Genomic DNA, 23,064 nt, shown 5'->3' on the forward strand with positions numbered 1-23,064 from the left:
CATCTACCTTGTTTCTTGTGCCAGCTTGCAAGTTTTTGTATTTGTTGCAAAAAAACAGAGTTGTATACGAGGATTTATGACAGATTTAAAACAAATCCACTCAATAGGATGATTTATTTTTGTTTGGGAAATCTGGTAGATTTTGGCTGGATTTAGCAAATAAAACCTGATAATGTGCTAAATCCGGCTAATGAAGTCATATCTAATATTACGGTTACACTACAGCTTTTTGCCGGGTTAACCCACTTCATGAAGATTTATTTGCTTATAGCACGGTTACACTACAGCTTTTTGCCGGGTTAACCCACTGCATGAGGATTTATTGCTTAATCTGGTCAAATCTGACCAGATTTGCCATACAAAAATTAAATCCTCTCACGACTGGGTTTATTTTAAATCCGGCACAAATCCACCAAAAATACAGTGTTGTATTCGGTACTTGTGCAAAAAAATCCAACTCTACTCAAAAAGTACCAAAAGTTGCAACTGTTTTTGTTTTACACGTTTACGATTGGTCGCATGAGATTTTATTGAGTTAATAAATCTAAAGTTATTTGAAAATCATAAAATTATTTATTTTTTTACATTAGACACTTTTTTAACAATAAGTACGCTTGATACCATGATACAAAAATGTATCCCTGTGTGTAAAATATACCAATATGAGCAAAGAGGGGACGATATCTCATACGAAAAATTGTAAAAGTGTAAAACACGACTTTGTTACTTATTTTGTATGTATACGTAAACAAACATCAGCTGGCAGTTTATATCCTCGAAAAGCTAAGTGTAACCAGCAAAGATTAACCCACTGGATCTATTAAACCCAGTGGGTTAACCTTCAATAGTGTAACCGGGGTATTAATCTGCTCAAATCTGACCAGATTTGCCATACAAAAATTAAATCCTCTCATGGCTGGGTTTATTTTAAATCCGGCACAAATCCACCAAAAATACAGTGTTGTATTCGGTATTTGTGCAAAAAAATCCAACTCTACTCAAAAAGTACCAAAAGTTGCAACTGTTTTTACGATTGGTCGCATGAGATTTTATGGAGTTAATAAATCTAATATGCTGTTTATATTAGAGCTTTTTGCAGGGTTAACCTTCTTTATTAGGATTTATTTGAAATATAAGCAATGGAATTGACATTTAAAACCCAGTCGGTTTGTTAAATCCGGTTATATATAAACGGGGTATAAAGTTATTTGGAAATCATAAAATTATTTATTTTTTTTTTTTTCATTAGACACTTTTGGTCTGTTCCTTTACTTTTGAAAATAGTAAAACCGGCAAAAGTAGTAAAAGTTGTAAACTGCTCCCATATGAATTGTATGGTGTCAGAAGTAAAGGAACGCTTTTCGAGTAAAAAGTGTTAAAACTTTAAGATTCTTGCACATAAAGGAACAGAGCTTTATTTAACAAAAAGTACGATTGATACCATGATACAAAAATGTATCCCTGTGTGTAAAATATACCAATATGAGCAAAGAGGGGACGATATCTCATACGAGAAATTGTAAAAGTGTAACACCCGACTTTATTAGTTATTTTGTATGTATACGTAAACAAACATCAGCTGACAGTTTATATCCTCGAAAAGCTAAGTGTAACCAGCAAAGATTAACCCACTTGATCTATTAAACCCAGTGGGTTAACCTTCAATAGTGTAACCGGGGTATAAATGGGTTATAAAACAAATCCACTCAATACGAGGATTTATTCTTGTGTGGGAAATCTGGTAGATTTTGGCTGGATTTAGCAAATAAAACTTGATAATGTGCTAAATCCGGCTAATGAAGTTATATCTGAATGGGCTATTAACCTTCTTTATGAGGATTTATTTGAAATATAAGCAATGGAATTGATATTTGAGACCCAGTGAGTTTGTTAAATCCGGTTATATATAAACGTACTACAATAGTCTTTTTCATAATCAAAATGCAGGTGGACCAAAAAAAGTTATATCGAAAGGACCCTAAATATGTGAACCAATTTCAATAGCCTATTGTTAGTTGCAGCAACGGAAGTACGCGCCCAAGCAAAACACTTTTGACGATATTTTAAAGGGACCAATTAAGAACAAGTAAGAACGACGTTAAGTTCGGTCAGGCCAAAGTTTTTATACCCTACACCACGAGTTGAGTTGTATTTAAGTAAAATAAAACAATTATGGTCTGTTCCTTTACTTCTGAAAATGGTAAAACCGGCAAAAGTAGTTAAAGTTGTAAACTGCTCCCATACGAATTGTATTGTGTCTGAAAGGAAAGGAACGCTTTTCGTGTAAAAAGTGGTTAATCTTGAAGATTCTTGAACGTAAAGGAACAGAGCTTTAGTTTCCTTTTGTTTATGAAAGCACTAAGCTCTTCCGCCAGGCTAACTGAAGAATATCACTTTTTTTATGCAAGGTTTAGTACCACTGGCCCATCGATGTTTTCTACCCATTCAGAATCCGAAATACCATGATATTGGGAATATACCAAAATATGAATCTACCCAGCAAAAATTTGGATCCGGTAGTCATATACAAAGGGTTACGTATACAAAGTAATGTAAACAAACTTCTATTCGCATTACAAGTAATCTGAAAAGTAATGGGTTACTTCTTAAAAAATTTACAAGGTAAACCTACTTACTTTACTCCTCACTAATTAATGACGACGGTGGCACAGTGAGTGTGTGTCCGACTATAAATCCTAGGGTTGTGTGTTCAACGCTCACCGTCGGCACGCGAGTTTTTTTAATTAAAAAATAACAGTTCGTGGTGCACATGTGCACTGCACATTTAAGTTCTTAAGCAACCCTTAATATTCGTGTGCGTGGCATAGTGTGTAGTGTGTTTGGCTAGAAATCAGAGGGTTCGTGGGTTCAATTCGGGCAGACAGCGAAATAAAATAAAGTAAAATAAAAGTAAGATGTGTGATGAAATTAAAAACAAATTCTCTACATCAACTGTCTAAAAATATAATTTTTTCACCTTACTTTTCAACTTCTAGTGGCCACAGAATAACTAGTTATTCTAGTGGTCATAAAATAACTACAAACTGAGTGCGACATGCCCTTGTAAAAATAATGGGGAAGAAAGGGGGTTTGCGAGTAGTTACGGCTGCCAAAAATCTCTTACAAAACCCCATGATTTTGGGAGGACTTTTTTGCTGGGTATGGGAGCTATATCAAAACGTTGATCTAAGTTCACAATTTTTACTGGAGACGATGTATAACCAACGAAAACCTCCAATGCCAAAATTTGGTTTGAATTTTGTCTAGAGTTTGGGAATTCCCGACTTTTTTCCATTCCCGGGAAATCGGGAATGAAATTTTCTCATTCCCGGGAACCCGGGAATTCCCGGGACTATGGGAAATCGAATCCGTGGGACATAGACGTGACAGAAAGTAAGCAAACATGAAGTACTTACTCCCTTTATGTGTAGTTGTGTCGTTAGTTATCTCTTTGGAACAATATTAAGGGTAAAATACAAAAGGGTCAAAAGCAATAGCTAACATCTTAAAAGACGTTGCGCCAAAATCTTTAAAGAAGCAATAAATCATATACGGCATATGACAGCTGTTCAAGAATATCTATATGTATGCGATCAAAATCCAATTATTCCTGACTAATTTGCGGAGGTTATATAAAATATATGTTTCGCACTACCATCCTAGCAAAGCTCCCTTGATATCAAAGAGTGTTGTCCGATTATATTTTAAAGTCAACCATATGGTATGTTGTTATTATGGTTCGAAGAGCGTGTTAATCATAGAACAAATCTGTTTATAGCGAATTTTTATACTGCTGATGTTTTGAGTACACGACTTCACAATTGCAACACGGTGGCACCAATAATTAGATGCGTACTTATATGAGCATTCATACCAAAGTTAGTACTGGCTTCCAATCCTAATATACTCCATTTACCACTTATACATTATACAGTTTTTAATATTGCATACAATAATTTTGGAGAATGAAACAATTTTATATCTTAGCAAATTAATATCCTTCAAGAACGTCATCAATAAAAATATTGACTAGAAAAACAAGGAAATGGCTACAAAAAGTTCAGAATGCTCCTATTCTTTGCCGTAATCAACTAAAAATATAGAATTATGTGAGGTTCGAATTCCAGAGAAAAACACCAATTATCGAGAGGACCAAAATGTATATATTTTACACGAATTACCGCTATTTTTACAATGGACCCGCAATTACGAATAATCAGGGCACGAATTATCGCGACTCCACTATATTGCCAACATTAAATAACTATAAGGCAAACAAGTAAGAACGGCCTTAAGTTCGTCTGGGCCGAACTTGTTATACCCTCGACCACGGGTTGTATTGAAGTAAAATGGAATAATTAGTTTCCTTTCGTTTATGAAGAAGACAAATACCAATATTTATGTAAGATAATGTGGCTAAAACCTAAAAAATACCAAAAATTAAGAGGTATGCTTCCATGGGGGATATAGGATGACGTGGAGGTCCAGTATAGGTATACTAATAATTCTTTTCTGGAATATTTTATAACCCCATAGAAGACTAAATATCAAATGTCAGTCATTTCGGTGGGAAATTGAGGCCACAACCTTCAAAATATTGCGAGCTGTATCGTGATTTCAACAGACGGGCGGACAGACGGACATGGTTATATCGACATAGAATTTTACCCTGATCAAAAATATATATACTTTATAGAGTCCCCGATGAATATTTCGATGTGTTGCAAACGGAATGACAAATTTAATTATATACATGACTTATACATGAAAATACAAATACCCGTATTCCCGGGAATTTCAAAAAAATTTCCCGGGAAATCCCGTTCCAAAAATTTCGGGAATTCCCGGGAAATCCCGGGTCGAGAATTCCCGACCAGAAACTCTAATTTTGTCTGAAAATGTGGACAAAATACCAAATATTGGGAGGTACCGTTATATGGGGGCAATATCAAAAAGTAGACCTATGTCCACAATTTTTGGTGGAGAATATTTGTGACTACTGGGAACTCCAAATACCAAATTACACATAATTTGGGCGGAAAATTTAGCTTAAATCCCCCAAAATACTGAAAATCTGGAGGCACCTAAAAAGGGACCTATACCCAAACGTGGACCTATGTCCACAATTTTTGGTAGAAAAGTTTAGTGACCACTAGAAACCCAAAGTATCAAATTGCAACTTTTTGGAAGGAAAGGATTGCTTAAATCCATGGTAGAACAAGTCCATATTTATATTTGGCAATTTTCCTTGCGGCAGTTGTCAGTTTAATGGAGAGAGAGGTAAAGCATATGGTAACTTTTTGCCTATCAACACCCTCTCTCACCGACAAACTGACAATTGCCGCAAGGAAAATTGCCTAATGTAAATATGGAACAATAAAAGATAACAGCAATACACAGCTGACTGAACTGGGTTGTAACGTTAGTGTCAAAGTGTATTTCTATTTCGATGTACATTAGGGATATATATTTTTTGAGGAAAAATATATCTTTCCGAATAAAACTATTTCCCAGAAAGGCTTCTTCATATCAATGATGTGTAACCTCCTCCAAGTCCGAACGACGAGCCACACAATAAAGCACCGCTTATAGAGGCAGTACAACTTTTGTTAATAAAAAAATAAAGCCCTAGCGATTGAACCAGCTTCTCCTTTTTCAATGAAATTCCAGCGACCCTAAAAATGTTTGCAAGAATTTTACTTCCTGCGAGAAATTATTCCTTTAGTGGAATGATGTGGAAACATTCAAATTGAAAATGTATGGAATTATCATTTCTGTTTTCCAAAATATTCAATCAAATGTGAAAAATATTAGTTTTATAAATTCCAATAATTTATAGACATTTCCTTGTATTGTTTACATGTACCGGTGACAGTAACGTTACAAACAAAAACAAGTTCCTTTGTGGTTTTTGTTGAGTTGTATTTGTTGTAGTATTTACTTTACCTTATTTTTATTCTACCATGGCTTAAATCCTCAAAATACCGAATATCAGGAGGTACCGTTATATGGGGGCTATACCAAAATATTTGCCGATGTTGTTAATATTTAGTCAATTATTATTAAAATTTCAGAAACATCTCCATTCGTTTGCAAGTTATTAATTTCGCGCCGCTAGTTCAGTGATTTCGACCACTGTGCGCCCTGGGAAACTCCCTATTTCACTCTACGGGTTTTAGACTTATTGTTTTTGAATTACACAAACTACTCGCTTTCGCACATATAATTATTGATTATCCAACGTATCAAACATGGCTGGAGTGTGTTCTTCCCTATATCCTCGAACAGTTTGGCATGGTTGACGGTATCGAGGGCCTTCGATAGGTCAAGAGCCATTGTTCGTTCGCACGGCCTGTTCTGGTTCAGTGGATACGACGTATAATTCTGCTGTAGTACTCTGCATTTTTCGGAATTCATGCTGATGTTGGGCAACAACTATTCATTGTGGGGAGGAGTAGTGCCTCTAGTATCTTTGCTACTGCAATTTATTTACTACAATTTTCCAGGCTATTGGTACAATATGTGTGGACAACAAAAGATTGAGGACATTTGTCAAACACTCAACTCCGGCTTCATCCAAAAACCGCCTTCTTAAATAACACGCGCATCCCTTCGGATCTGCTACTTTCGAAGTAGCAGCCATTCTATCGTCCTTCTTTCCCGAATTCAAGAGTGCTTTAACCGTTGCATATAATTTACCTTATCCTGTGCCAATGTTGCATTGCTTCAGGTGGATTAGCCACTTTTTCCGCTTATATTAACCTACTCGCCAATTGTCTTCAACTGTAATTTCTCTAACTCTTCACTCTTCAGGGTTCGTACAACGAAGCTCATCACTTCCTTTTGATAGTCCCTTAGCCTCTGCTGGGAAATTTGATCAAATTTAGGGTAATTGACCAGCAGCTATGTGGAGAGCGGGCGCAGCTGTTATGATGTCCCGGAAAAGACACTCTGAAGCGGCGATTGGTAAATTCTCTGAACACTTGCCAATTAGCTTTTCCATAGTTCGGAAAAGTATGGCGGTCAGAGGTTAACAGAGGTTTTGATCTGACGGGAAGCCAAGGCAAATAACAGGTTGCCAAGACACATCATTTATTAGACCGGGTACCACATTGGTGTTGTCTGGCGAGCTGTGCCAAACTCCTCTTATCCTCGCAGGATCGTGAAGCTTATAGCAACGGACGAAAATGTGGATGTCATCGGAACCCGAATTAACAGATATCTGGCAACAGTCCTCCACTTCCGCATTTTTATTATCATATTCATGTTAAAAACCAAACAAAACAATACCTTGTTTAAGTAATTTATTTTAAAATCGATTTTTAGTTGAAAATACATAAATAAATAATTTAATTAAAATAAATAATTTCATTAGTTAATTAATGAAAAAAATAAATATATTACACTTCAATTTCTATAAATATTATTAATATATACACGACATTGAATAAATATTATTATTAAAAAGAAAACTTAACAACTATTTCATGACTTTCAGCGAACACTCATTTGTGCAAAATAAAAAGCAAAAAATACTTTTAAATTAATAACAAAAAATTATTAAATAAATTAACAAAGTTTACTTTAACTAGTATTACTGCTACACAAACAAAGAGAAATTATTTAATAAATACAAAATTAACTATTTATTTGCATTTGAAATTTTTTTACAACAAATATTGCCCTGTAGTCCGTAAATGTATGGGTAAAGAGGTTATATTCTTTTTACATAGAATACATGGTAGTTGTAGACCTTTTCCTTTTCGCATAATCTCTGTTGATTTCATTAATTTCGGGATTTTCATCGTGATCAACTATTTGTTGATCCAAAATATCTGATGCTGACATTTTTTGCGGTAATTGGGGTTTGGTAATTTCCTCAACTTCTTGCTCGTGATATTCACCTTTGTGTGATTCTCTGTAAGAGAGGAAGAAAAGGGTACATATTATTTAACCATAAAAGAGTGAATAAATTTTTATTATTACCTGTATTTGTGATTTTGTATGGCTTTGAAAATACTTCTTGGGCATTCCTTGTAATATGGGAAGCATTCACCGGGTGCAACACGACCCTCACCAATTTCTTGTGCTTTAACATATTCCGGTATCAGATCAGAGAAGGGGGATCTGGTGACACTATAGATTGAAAGAAAAAACAAAAAAATCAGACAAAAAATTAATTATTGGTTCCATTTAGATTTCCTTATACTGGCATTTAAGAGTATTGCTTTCGTCGGGATGGTAGTAAATTGAAATCCTCATTATGGGTACCTTCTCCCTCTACACGCAGAGAAAAAATATTTTTCGGTTTTGTTGGAACAAAAATATCTATTTTGGTTCCAAAAATGTGTTTGTTTTGTGCAAACATTGTAATCCAAATCCAAAAATACCATCTTTTGTTCCGAACATAGAAAACAAAAACAACTTTCGAATTCCCGCAATATTGTAAAAATCGTTAACAATACCGATTGTAGGAACAATCATAATCTAAATTTTTTACAAAACATATTGTCAGCCCTGAAAACCAGATACTAAATTTTTTGATTTGAGTGTATATAATTCTCATATACACTTTCCGCACAACTTTGATATAAATATCGCGTATAATATTACGAGCATTGATGAACATAATACATGGTTTGCTACTTTAGCTGACAACAAAGACAAACAAAAAGCCAAAAGCAGCCACCACAACATAAGGAATAATTAAACACCATAACAAACATGAAAAGGAAAGGAGAATGAAATAAAGAAAAAGAATAAAACCAAAACAGAAACAAATAAAAAACAAGAGTCTCATTGTTGGTATACATACACACAAAAACAAAGATAAAGGCAGCATGTCATACAAACACCACAACTCACCAAAATTGTTTTTTCAACACGGCATCGAATAGCGAGAAAAGAGAAAAAATTTTCAAAGAAAAGAGAGAAATATTGTTCAGTTGACATAAACTATTTTTTTATTTAACGAAAACGATTGTTGGATTCACAATACCACATAAGGAATCCAACAATATGTTAACAATACATATTTTGCTCTTGGAATATTGTTGGATCAAACATATTTTTTTCTCTGCGTGTATGGAGTTGGAAACATATTTGGGTTAAAGAAAGTTGAACTTCTAATTCTAAAATTCTTCACGAAGAACGAAATACTTGTCATTTGCAACCGAGAAACCAGAGAAGAATATCCAAGGAGAATATGCTATCGACTTCCTGCATACAATGCCAATTTTAGTCACTTCCATTAGGGGATGGGAGAGCATTAAAAACAAACAAACTGGTTAGATCATGTATATATTGTAGCCGTTTGCAGGGTTAACCTTCTTTATGAGGATTTATTTGAAATATAAGCAATTTAATTGATATTTGAGACCCAGAGAGTTTATTAAATCCGGTTATATATAAACGTACTATAATAGTCTTTTTCATAATCTAAATACAGTGTGGACCAAAAAAAGTTATATCGAAAGGACCCTAAATATGTGAACCAATTTCAATAGCCTACTGTTAGTTGCAGCAACGGAAGTACGCGCCGAAGCAAAACGCTTTTGACGATATTTTAAAGGGACCAATTAAGAACAAGTAACAACGGCCTTAAGTTCGGTCAGGCCAAAGTTTTTATACCCTACACAACGAGTTGAGTTGTATTTAAGTAAAAAGAACAATTAGTTTCCTTTTGTTTATGAAAGCACTAAAGGGGTGAGTACATAAGCTGCCTTGCCTGCTTACCTTACGTGCTTCTGATAAAAGAATGAAAAAGAAAAGGGCAACCCAGTTAGAAATTCGCTCGGCCTTCGTTATTCTTTTATTTTTATTATGTCAGAAATGAAGCAGGAAAGCAAGGCAATCAGGCAAGGCAGCTTATGTACGCAGCCCTTAAGCGCTAACTGAAGAATATCACTTTATTTTAAGCAAGGTTTAGTACCACTGGCCCATCGATGGAAATATACCAAAATATGAATCTAAATTGATAATTATCTTCGTGGAGCTTCTCTACCCATCGAGAATCCGAAATACAAAGTTACAGTCACTACAGTAGACTAATCCTTTAAAAGACTTCACATCGAGCAGAATCGTAGTACCTTCCAATCTAAGAACCCGCAATAACTCTTCTACGGGGGCTGTATTAAAACGTGCATCTATACCCACAATTATCAGTAGGCATAAGTTTTATACCCATATCAAATACTTAATACCAAAATTTCAGTCATTTAGGTAGGATAATGTAGCTAAAATGTACCGAAAACAAAAATCGGGACATTCCTTTCTAAAGCGGCTGTATGAAAACGTGGACCTAACCGACGTGTTATTGTAACCGGCAGTGTATATAGCACACCGAGAGTAACATACCGAAGGAAGTGTAATACGCCGTATAACGAACGAGGAGATACCACCACACTTTACGATGAACGGTGTTGTATATGTCATCCGAATCGAAAATCATCCAACCCATTGGGCCCGCACGGCAAGCAACTACTTGAGTGTTTTACAAGTGTCCTCAATTTGTCATTGGTCACCCTATGAATAGAGAAGTAGTTTCCGAGTTGCCCAACATCAGCATGAATGCCGGAAAATGCACAGTAAGAACTATAAGAACTATATAAACGAAACATCTGGATATAGTTCCTTGTTCGGAGTAGTTCCTTTGAACTAGTTTGTTTCGGAACTACATAACTTTATACTATGTTTACATTTACGAAATCCACTCGATTTCAACTGTCAATTCCTTTGCATATACGTCAAATGAAAACTCAACTGAAATCGATCCGATTTCATTTGACGTTTGAGCAATGGAATTGACAGTTGAAGTCGAGTGGATTTCGTAAATGTAAACATAGTATTACATGGCGGTGTTACATCAAATCACGCCAAACGTCAAATTTGCTCACAATAATGCACTACTGTGAATTGCTTGTTTACATTTTGTATGTGATTTTATTCACAATAATACATTTTGACAACTGATATGAAGATCAGCTGTTTTGGCGTTGTACCTTTACATGGTGGAATAAGAAGGTGTTACATCAAATCATACCAAACGTCAAAATTGTTCACAATAACGAATTGCTGTTTACCTTTTGTATGTGATTTTATTCACAATAATGCATTTTGCCAACTAGAGTGATAATCAGCTGTTTTTCCCGCTGCACCTGTATTATTGTGCCATGACATTACGAATATCGAATGTTTCGATACCGTTAACCATGCCAAGTTGTTCGTGGAAATATAGAAGACTTCTCTCCAGTCGTGTTTGAAAAGTTGGATAATCAATTATATGGGAGGGTGCCAGTCGTTTGCGGAATTCGAAAGTAAAAAGTCGAAGACCCTTAATGTGAAAGATGGCGGTTTCTAAAGTGCCGTACACATTGTCAGTTTTGACAGACGATTTTTCGAAAATATCGATTGCTTCAGTTTTGTTGGGTTTTACGGAGCGGTCACACTATCATTCATGTTGGATGCCAAGCCGTCAGTCAAATTCTAAAATTTGCTCAATAAATATGGGCGCTGGCAACCACAAACTAATAAAAAAACAATAAAATGATGCATATTAACAAATATATGGCTATTTTCTATTTACTTGTGAATGTTGTCCATGAAAATCCCTACTCAGCGACCCATGACTTCTCACTAAATTAAAAATACACATATAATGAATTTTGAAAACCACTAGCATTTATTTAATAATACAGCATATTTTTTAGTGTTGCACATTCAATTTAGACACTAGAAGATATTGAGCACATTTTTCTATTGGCACAATACACGAATTTGTTTGTTTCTATTTGCTTTGGCGTCATCTACAGAATCATCTCGTCTTTCACAATTTGGTTTTAGGTATAGTTATTTCCACATGCAATTCAAACTCCGGGAGATTTTTATATTTGTCCAACAGCACAATGCACACATTTATTTTTTCCTTTTTGTTTTGTCCGTCATCCACAGAACCATTTGCTTTTTTCTTTGTTATGCCATTCACTCCATTTGTTATGACCGTGTTATTATCACTAATTCCAATAGGAATTCTCCAAATTTAATAAAAATACGCGAATTATTCATTTTTATTTCATATTTACACGGCAAATTTATTCCTTGAATGACGTTTTGGGTTCACACTATCATACCATCATACAACGAACACCTGACTGTCCAACAACCACAAAATTTTTTGTGGTTGCATGATGAATGACAAAAATGAACGGTCACACTGGCAAGCAACCGATTATTTGAGCAAAGCTGTCATTCAAAAATGGCAATGTGTACCTAGCTTAAACTGGTGATATATTTCCGAAACAGTTCAACCTCTAACTTTCTGAAATCCAAAACCTTCCAGGCTGCATAGAGATTGTAATGTATGCTGATGATTGCACGATTTTGTTGATGGATCCTATCGTCGATGACATACATATCGCAACTGTTCAATAAAAGGGTAGCAACTCAAAATTTTCTATTTTTCAGTAGAGACAAAAAAACTGATGATACTTCAATAGTTACTCTGAAGACATGAAGATCAACATAATGGTATTTTTTGACGAAAGTGTAGACAGGGGATGGTGTTGATTATTATTTATAGCTTTTTAATATAAAGTGAAATTTTGTTGAAAAGGTGCGATATGTGATAGGTTAAATATCTACATAGTTGTCTTAGTGCACTTCTCCCATCTGAGGAATATGAAAATATCCGCAGCTAAATCCACTACCACCCTGTTTACCACATGGACGGCTGAAATGTGGATCTCCTTTAACATATTGGTCGATTGTGTACTAATGCCGACCACAAACTACCGCAAAATATTGGGGTACAGCTATTTGAACAAGATCAGAAGTCCTTAAGTAACTGGCCGGCAGTACTTGGCATGCAGACAAAAGAAACCTTGTTGACCTCTTACAAAGTAATAGGCCGGTCAGTGGTAAGCTGTGCGGCGCCAGCGGAATATCTTCATGAGGAGACGAAAATTTTACTGGTTCATTACCACAATAAAATGTTTTTGAACATCCCTGCCACAATCTAGAGGAATGGGTTCCCCACCCAGACACGTCAGGAGTGATATACATAGACATACATAGATCGAGCGAAAGAAATCCAAAGGTAAAATCGAGAAGCTCTATATCAAGGAGCCCATAAGCTAGGCTTGTATAGCATTCACACGTATGCAATTGCAGTACAAAGGTACATTGTGAGTGTCGTATTCGGCGTAAACCACATAAAACCAACGTAGCAGAAGAACGTCAGCTGTCAAGGCAAGCAAGAGTGGTTTTAGCCCAGTTAAGTTCCGGACGATGCAGCCGACATAACTCGTGTTGTCCCCGAATTGACAGAAAGATATCCAACACATGTCGATTGGAACAGAACGATAAGCTGCATCTGTTTAACTCTCCAGTTAAATTCACTCGAATGTCTCCCGTGTGGCAATCTCCTCCTATCCTCGTGGGAGCGTCTTCATTCACCGCGCAAAACGTGGAGCTATCAGTTTACTAAGCCAGAACTGCTCATGATGAGCACCAGACGTTTATTGACTTCCAAAAAAGCTAGTGTATATCAGGCATATAATACAGGACACAGCTATTCATCGGCAGCCCAACACCTTACTGCTACCCACATACATACATACCATGTATGGGCCACTAAGTCAAGCGAGATTGGTGTGTAGTGGACAGGCTAATAATATAAGGATAGCAAATCTTCCTCCTTCTCCGCTTCTTATATAATCCTGCCGCAAAACGATGTAACCATTGCAACATTGCAAGCTACAGGTGACGGTGAGATTTGTTTCATGGATCGCCGCAACCATTATGTTCCTCCGACATATAAAGTCTACGATTTCACGGACTTTATTGACGAGACCTTGCAATTGAATCGCAATAATGACGCATTTTCGAGTTGCAGAACAACGAAACGTAGTGTAAGGTTCCCCGTTTTGTTGTTCTTAGAGAGACTGCTGAGGTGTTTCGTATTCCGCCGACGTCGTAAATGGAGACACTCTGGTAGATGTTCTGGACAAGCAAGCAGCAACATAACTCCTATCACAGTAGTTCTAGAGGCAGATAAGGCCAGAGAAGATGCTGACATGTGGTAGATACGGGGTTCTTCTCTATCCCGGCATGGACCAAATTAACTCGGAAGACATTCCCGGTTAATTGTAATGTCTACATTGTAATGTCTACATTACACTGCTGTTAGTAAAGCATATGGATATAAATTGTCAATTCAATATTGACAATTATATTCATAATAGAGTTTAACATAGCAAAAAGCTCTAATGTAAACATTATTATTTAGTATCTATCACAGACAAATAAAAGAATAGAGAAAGAATTCCTCTCACCTAAATTCTCTCACTAAATGAGAATGGTGTCTATACCACAGTTTATACAGTTGGACACTAAGTCCACCTGATTGTTCTGTTTGCTGTCAAAAACATTATTGTGATTTCAAATACAAAGAAACTTAAATAACAATACTATAAAATCTATTATGTTTGTTGTCAAAAGCTGTTAGGCCTTGGTCTATACCAAGCGATAGCAAAACTGCCATCGTAAATTATGTATTTTATTCAAAAAGAATTTTTTGATATTGGGCGCCACCGTGGTACATACACTGGGGTTATGACTTTTTTACAAACTCGTATCCCTGTATGATATTTTGAACAGTTTTTACCTAAGATTGCATAAAATCTTAATTATAAGGTGATCCGGTGAAAAAAGCTTCAGCACAAAAAGCTTTTAAAGTTTTTATTTTTTAACATTTTTGAAAATTTTTTGAAGTCACTGTAAGCAGATATTTAACTGAAAACAAGGTATAGGGGCACACGACATGGTCAAAATAACATAACCGTATTTTTCTCACTAATTTTATCATCGTCTTATAACGTATATCATTTTAAATTATATACAACAACAAAATTAAAAGTTGTAAGCGGGACCTTTTTTCAAAATTTAAAAAAAAATATTACATATTATTTTCAGAGTGGTTTGTGCGGAACTTTTTTATACCCTCCATAATATGGACGGTATAATTAAACTTGTCATTCTGTTTGTAACACATCAAAATATTCATCTTCGCTGAGTGGTTTCAACTTTCCCCTCTAAATTTGCCGGTAAAGGTCCACGCCTTCATATAGCCCCCATAGAGCTGTGCCGTCCAATTTTCGCCATTTTGAAGGTTTTGGCTTCAATATTCCTCCGAAATGACTGAAATTTGGTGTTTAGTCTTCGTTGTGGGTATACAATTCTTTCTCAGAAATTTGTCGGTACAGGTCCACGCCTTAATATAGATTTTCGTAACTCTGAATGTTGTGACGACAATATCCCACTAAAATTACTGAAATTTGTTATTTATTCTTCCATGGGGTTATAAAATATTCCTAAAGAGAATTGTCAGTTTAGGTCCACGTCTTCTTATATTCCCCATAGAAGCGTAAGTGGTATTTTGTAGGTTTATGGAAATATCGGAAATTTGGTTGTTGTTGTAACAGTTTTTGTTATTATGTTTGTATGTTCGTTCTTCTGTTCAATCTGGCTCTGGGTCTATCTCCAGCTCCAGGAAAGTGGCTGCTTCGATTGGATGTAACCACAGATCAACTGAAGTTAGATGAGTAGGTTTGGCTGGGCAGTTGAAAAGGTGTTTTGTGTCGTGCGGGCCCATGCCACATACTGGGCATATGTCTTGCACGGCACGGTCGATTTCCGCCCAATAAGAATTTAGGCGACTGCAATATCTCGAGCGTAGTTGAGCCAAAACTACTCTGGTTTGTCGTGGCAGCTGACGCTTCTCAGCTTCAATATATGGGGGATGTATTTCGAGGACTTTATTCACACTATAATTGCTTAAGTCCTTAGCAACTGCATCCGTGTGAATACTATTTAAACCTGCTTGCTATTCTTGTTCATCTAGGGGTTCTCTCCTGTATCGTTGGACCTCTCCCTCTAGAGCATGGATATCCTTCCTGATCTGCCTGAATGTGTCGGGCCTACCCACAAGATGGTGATTGGGATGGCTCGCACGGTAACATCCAAGCAGGTACTGCAACGAAAGCATATCATTGTGTTGCTTTACTGGAAGAATCTTTGCCTCCTCATGTAGATGGTCCACTGAAGATTTGAGGAGGCACCCTGTTGCTGTTCTCAGGGCGACATTCTGGCAAGTTTGAATCTTTTTCCACAGACCGACCTATCGCGTTATATGTGGTCAACAAGGTTTCTTTATCTGCACCCCAAGTGCTGCCGGCCAGGGTCTTGAGGACCTTTTTCCTACTTTTCAGTTTGTCGCAGATAGCTGTGGCGTGCGCGCACGACGTGAAAGTAGTGTCGAATGTGACCCCTAAAATTTTGGGGCAGTTTGTGGTCGGAATTCTGCTACCGTTGACCACGACATTCAATTCTCTTCCAAACTGCGCTGTCCATGTGGTGAACAGAGTCGCTGTTGATTTTGTGGCGGAGATCTGCATATTGCTCCAATGGAAAAAGGTGGTAAGATCGGTTAAATAGTTGTTCAGTCTCTCACAGATGTCATCAGGATAGGTACCCGACGCCAGGATCGTGCAATCATCCGCATACGTTACGATCTCGATGCCGTCTGGAGGGGGCGGAATACAGGAGAGGTAGAGGTTAAACAGTTCTGGAGATATCACCCCACCCCCTGTTTCAATCTACGGGCATTGGACTTCTTGTTCCACGTACGACTGGCATCCACACATATAATTGACTATCCAACGTTTCAAGCTTGGCCGGACGTAGGTCTGCTCAATGTCCTCAAACAGCGTGGAGTGCCTGACTGTATCAAAGGCTTTTGATAAGTCAAGTGCCACCATCACTGTTCTATCGCACGGCCGTCTCTGGTTGAGTCCTTGACAAATATGTGTGGTAATGGCGTGCAGCGCAGTTGTCGTGCTGTGCTGCTTACGGAATCCATGCTGATAATCGGCAACTTGATAGCTATTTCTGATACTGGGGAGGACTAAGGCCTCAAGGGTCTTTGCTACGGGCGACCGAAGCGAAATCGGCCTGTACGATTCACTTTTGCTGGGCCTGTACGATTCACGGCCTGTACGATTCACTTTTGAGTGGGACCACCCTGCCCATTTTCCAGACTTCGGGAACAATTAGGGTGGATAGCGACATGTTGAGAACTTTAGTGAGATACTCCACTCCCGGCTCATCCAGCTGCTTCAGCATTACCATGGAGATTCCATCAGGGCCCAACGCTTTGTATGATTTAGCGTTCCTGATTGCATTGGCAACATCATCCATTGTAAACTGTGGTGGTTCCTCCTCGACAGGAAGAGATCTGATGCGACGTAATACTCTTCTCTTCGTCCTGTCACTCTGAAGGTGCTCGGCAAACTGTTGATTGAAATAACTTGCGTACCTCTTCGGGTCAGTCAACGTAACGTCGCCAAACGTGACTGAGGTCCTATCTTTCCTTCTTCCAGGGTTCGAGAGTGACTTAACCGTTGCCCACAATTCACCTATACCGGCTCCAATGTTGCAACTCTTCCGATGATTTAACCACTTGTTCCGCTTATGCTCGCCGACCAGCCTGTGTCAGTGTCAGCTCCCTGACTCTGGGGTCATTGGGGTTGGTTCGGCGAAGCTCATCACGCTCATTTGCTAATCCCGTCGCCTCTGCTGGGAAGTTTGGTCTTACTTCGGGTATTCGACCAGCAGGGATATGGCGAGCGGCTACCCGAACATCAGAAGGATTGGGCAGTTCTCTGAAGCGGTGATTGGTGAACTCTCTGAAACCCGGCCAATCAGCTTTCTTATGATTGACGTATGTATGTGCGGCGTTCAGAGGTAATGAAATCGGGTGGTCTGCTAATGGAGACAATTATGGGGAGATAGTCCGATCCAAGGGAAATGACGGGTTGCCAGGTAGTGTCATTTGTCAGACCAGGTAACACGGTTATGTCTGGCGAGCTGTGACACTCTCCTCTAATTCTGGTAGGGTCTCTGGTCGTTTCCGAGGGCCGAATGCCACATCTCATGATGCGCATTAAAGTCCCCCAGGACCAGACGATTATGACCTTCCAAAAGCGGGCTAATGTTAGGCACGTAATTTGAGATACAGCTATTTCTCGGCGGGATGTATATGTTTAGCAACTCTATCTCGGCAGTTCCACACCTGACTGCTACCTCCATACATTCCATGTATGGCTCATTAGAGACAGGCTCAAGCGAGATAGGTCTGTATTGGACAGACTGGTGCAATTTGAAAGCTAATCCCCCACCTCCACTTCTGGTGCGATCCTTCCTTAGCACCTTGTAACCATCGCAACGTTGTAAGCTACAGTTGTTGTTGAGCTTGGTTTCTTGCACCGCAGCGACCTTGATATTCCTCCGACTCATGAAATCTACTATTTAATCGATTTTACCTCGGAGTCCATTGCAATTAAATTGGTGTTAAAGGCTGCATGTGCGGTTGTTGTCGAGGGGACTGCGGGGGTGTCTCATAATCAGACGACGAGGGAGTTTCGTAATCCGATGATCCGATTCAGTGGGGACTGTATTCACACAGCATGCAGCAACATAGTCCCTGTCGTAGTCCCTCACGTGAACAAGTCCAGAGCAACCCCTTAGATGCACCCACTCCTGACATCTATTGCATCTCATTGAAGGCTGGATGTGGGTGAAGATGCGGATGTGACAAACCCGGCCACAAATATATTGGTCCTGGGTTTTCCTCCGTCCCGGCACGGACCAAAAGGATTCGGAGCAGGCATTCCGGGATATGCTGCTCCCAACACAGAAAAACGAAACAAATACAAACAAATGTACTCTGAGGTGGCAGCCGCTGGCCGAAACAATGATATTGTGTAGTTCCGGGTCAATCCGGTACGAAAGAACCCGCTGCCATGGGATTGCGGAAATTTGGTATTTAGTCTTCTTTGAGTCTAAAAACATTCCGCCAGAAATTTGTCGGTATAAATCGACGTTTTGATATAGCCCCCATAGAACTCTCCTTCATAAACGAAAGGAAACTAATTGTTCCATTTTACTTCAATACAATTCGTGGTGGAGGATATAAAAAGTTCGGCCCGGCCAAACTTAACGCCTTAGTTGTTTTATAATAACATGGAATGAATGTTATTTTAGGCAAAAGTTCATTCATTCTCATTACAGGAAATCATTTTTGAGAAATAATTCCAACAAGTTTTAACCCTAATGTACACCCGCACCCATTGATATGGGAAAAGTCTCCCTTATGAAACAATTATTATAAAGTTATATTATTCTTGGATGGGATGCCACCGTTGTGCAAAAGTATGCACAGCCGCCTTGAACGCTGAAGGTCGTGGGTTTGATTCCCCGCCCAAGCAACATCAAGAATTTCAACGGTGGCAAAATATCCCTCAGTAATGTTGGCGACATTTCCTGAGTATTTTAACCATGTAAAACTTTCGCTATAAACATCAGGCCCCACTGATTGATATGAGAGACAAGGGAGATTTGTCCCTATGGGTTGTTTGTGGAAACAATTATTATTATAAAATTCTAACATTTTTGGATAATTTAAAATTTCTTTTCCATATTTGTATAAATATTTGTATGTAATAAAATATGACGATATAATAAAATATTGCTTTCCATTGTACTTACGTTAAAAATAGTTTAGCCATTTCACCGAAAACACCAAAATGATCCACAGATCTTGAGTGCACCTCACATATTGTGCGCAACAGACAGGCTTTGCCATTCATGCCGAATGTGGCCAAAAAGTCCTCTACAACACCATATAAAATTACTCTGGAAACAAAAAGGTAAAAGTTATGTTATTGCCTGCATGTTAATCTTGTTGTTGTCATGTTGCTTACCTTTCGCCACCATGGAAAATGTGCTTAAAACGTTCTGGCAATTGTGGAAATTGTGGATGTTCGTCATCTTTCATTTGTTGTTTGTCGATTTTAAAGTGTCCTCCACTCGATGCTGATGCTGGCGCCTTATTTTGTTCGCTTAAGTCACGTTTACGTTTGAAATGTAATAACTTGGTCACATAATCACCCAACATTTCACCGGCAGAATGGCCAAAAGAACGGGCAAATATGGGAGGCAAATCACCCAAAGGATTTTGATTGTCGGTCAGACCCAATTTATCAAAATCGACTGAAAAAAATACAAGTTTTTGAAAATTTGTTTCGGTTTATAAAAACAATTTCATTTTCTACTCACTTGTTACGGGAAAACTAATGGTAAGATTTGAAAAGAAACCCTCCGGAGGATGTCTTACCAATGGCATAGATATGGTTGGCGTGAATGTCAATGCTGTGCCTGGTGGCAATGCCAAACGTCCATCATCCGTAATCCATATTAAACGTTTTCTACGCGAATGCGGTTGCTGTGACTCGCCATCAATGTATTCTTCATGTTCTATTTCATCGGCCAGTGAATTGGCATGTTGTGTTGTTGTTGCTGTGGCGGATGTATCTGCATTTGGTAAGGAGTCTGAGGTGGTAGTGGTTGTGGCCTGGGCTATCAACACCGTAAGCGCAATTGTGAATAAAGCTATTTTTGAGGTGTTTTCAGAGCACAGCCACGTTGAAGTCATGATTTGTTGATGTTTGTTTGTTGGTTTGTTTTGTTTTGTTTTTTGTTTAGATATGTTTGCTGGAATGAGAAGAAGAAAACTAGTTTGTTTAGTATGTAGTTAAGGTAGTGTTAACAAAACATTAAAGCAACAAACATGAGTTTGTTTAATAAAATTTCTTTTAACATTAGAAACGGTGCAATTTTTATTATATAATACGCATTACTTTATGGAGATTCGTATCGGAATATATTTCTATATATATATATATATATATATATATAATCTCATAATTTCTTTAATCTTGAAATTTTGCTTGTTAGCGTGAAGATTATTTTAATGTTAATTTTTCTCTTAGGAGTTGAGCTGGATGATTGAAGACCACCACCAAATTATGTGACCGGGTTCACTGTTGGTTAGACAGCTCATCAGACATATCGTCTGTGGGATTGTCTTCTCTGTCATCGGATTTTGATTTCCCAAACGCAATTTGTTTTTACAGCGACGGATATTTGTCCGTTTGATATGCATGGCTTCCATGACAATCACTTTTGAGCGCAGCCCTTGAAAGTTATGAATTTTGTCCTCGAAAACATATGAAACTGTTGTCATGACGTGTTAGCGTTCAAAGCCAAACTCGTAAAGCATTTATCATGGAAGTCATGCACATAGAACGGACAAATATCCCTCGCTGTAAGAACGCAATACATTTTGGAAATCAAAGTTCGATGACAGAGAAGCCACCCTCACAGTCGATAGTATGTCTGATGAGCTAACAGCGAAACCGATCACATAATTTGGTGGTTGTGTGGGTTCGAATTTGCGTCTTTCCTTTTTCACTTGCAAAAATTATTCGATCATCCAGCTCAACTCCAACGAGAAAAATTAATATATTTATGTTGTTGGTTAAAACCCACTGTGCACAATGCTCTTCTTTTAGTAAAAATCACCCTCCTCAAATTCTGTATGCATTCATGTATGTTTAAATTAGAAACGTTTACAAGTAATTCAATCTTAATATTGATTAAAGAATAAATAATCCTGTCTGGTCTGTGGCGAAAAAAAAAAACTGGTTGTTATTACTTGGCAAATAGTCCATTCTACATATACTGTTCATTCTGTATTAAATAATGTTTTGCTTCTCTTTGCCAGAATAGTTCATTGCTAAATTGGTCAATATGTATATCATGATCACCTAGAAAATCGAGAAATGAGAAAGATTGTCTTACAAAACGGTCAAAAAATTTGTTGTTGGACTTTCTAAACATGTTGGCCAAAAGAAGAACTGGTTTCTTTAAATCTTCTTGTTATGGACATTTCCAATTATTGAAATTGTTATTGTTTGGGAATTTTCAAATTATTGATTTATTTCATAATTCCATAACAAAAAAAAAAGAATCTAATTATTAATCGTTGATGTGATGAAATCTAATGATGAGATAAAATCGAAAGTGGTGTAGTGGGTTGTGTCTGCGATAAAGTTTCATGTCGAATGTTTGTCGTTTGTTGTTGCTGTAACAAACATAGCATTTTTAAACAGATAAAAGTGTCCGTCAAAGATGCTCTATCAGTCATCGGTCTTTATATAGAAGATCACAGTCTTCGTACAGAAGATCACCGGTTTTCATATAGAAGATAACAGGTCTTCATATAGAACATTCTCGGTTTTCATATAAAAAACCACCACATAGAATTCCAGGTCTTCATATAGAAGACCTCAGGTCTTTATATAGAGAAGACCTCAGGTCTTTATATAGAAGACCTCAGGTCTTCGTATAGAAGACATCAGATCTTCATATAGAAGACCTCAGGTCTTTATATAGAAGATCCCAGGTCTTCATATAGAAGACCTCAGGTATTCATATAGAAGACCACAGGTTTTCATATATAAGACCTCAGGTTTTCATATAGAAGACCTCAGGTCTTCATATAGAATACCTCAGGTCATCATATAGAAGACCTCAGGTCTTCATATAGAGGACCACAGGCCATCATATAGAAGACCAAAGGTCTTCATATAGAAGACCTCAAGTCTTTATATATAAGACCTCAGGTCTTCATATAGAAGATCCCAAGTCTTCATATAGAAGACATCAGGTCTTCATATAGAAAACCTCAGGCCTTCATATAAGGAGACATCAGGTCTTCATATAGAAAACCTCAGGCCTTCAAATAGAAGACATCAGGTCTTCATATAGAAAACCTCAGGCCTTCATATAGAAGACCTCAGGTCTTCATATAGAAGACCTCAGGTCTTCATATGGAAGACATTAAGGTTTTCATATAGAAGACCTCAGGGTCTTCATATAGAAGACCTCAGGGTCTTCAAATAGAAGACATCAAGTCTTCAAATAGAAAACCTCAGGTTTTCATATAGAAGACCTCAGGTTTTCATATAGAAGACCTCAGGTCTTCAAATAGAAGACCTCAGGTCTTTAAATAGAAGACCTCAGGTCTTCAAATAGAAGACCTCAGGTCTTTAAATAGAAGACCTCAGGTCTTCAAATAGAAGACCTCATGTCTTTATGTAGAAAACA

At 37.6% G+C, this 23,064-nt stretch overlaps 1 protein-coding gene across 2 annotated transcripts in view; it reads right to left on the bottom strand.

The window, feature by feature from the left end:
* Positions 1-7,581: 7,581 nt before the first annotated feature.
* The window catches only part of LOC141402568 (uncharacterized), a 50,264-nt gene continuing 34,781 nt past the window's right edge, over positions 7,582-23,064 (bottom strand). For both annotated transcript variants that reach the window (XM_073984113.1, XM_073984111.1), the window contains exons 2-6: positions 20,173-20,607; positions 19,818-20,106; positions 19,603-19,749; positions 7,987-8,136; positions 7,582-7,918 (exon numbers count right to left, since the gene is read on the bottom strand). In XM_073984113.1, the coding sequence (XP_073840214.1) occupies positions 7,726-7,918; positions 7,987-8,136; positions 19,603-19,749; positions 19,818-20,106; positions 20,173-20,548 (1,155 nt within the window). In that variant the 5' untranslated portion in view covers positions 20,549-20,607 and the 3' untranslated portion in view covers positions 7,582-7,725. The remainder of the gene's footprint in view (positions 7,919-7,986; positions 8,137-19,602; positions 19,750-19,817; positions 20,107-20,172; positions 20,608-23,064) is intronic.

This window comes from Musca autumnalis, unplaced genomic scaffold, assembly GCF_047663935.1.
Source record: "Musca autumnalis isolate F117 unplaced genomic scaffold, ASM4766393v1 scaffold_4, whole genome shotgun sequence".
Classification (NCBI taxonomy): Eukaryota; Metazoa; Arthropoda; class Insecta; order Diptera; family Muscidae; genus Musca; species Musca autumnalis.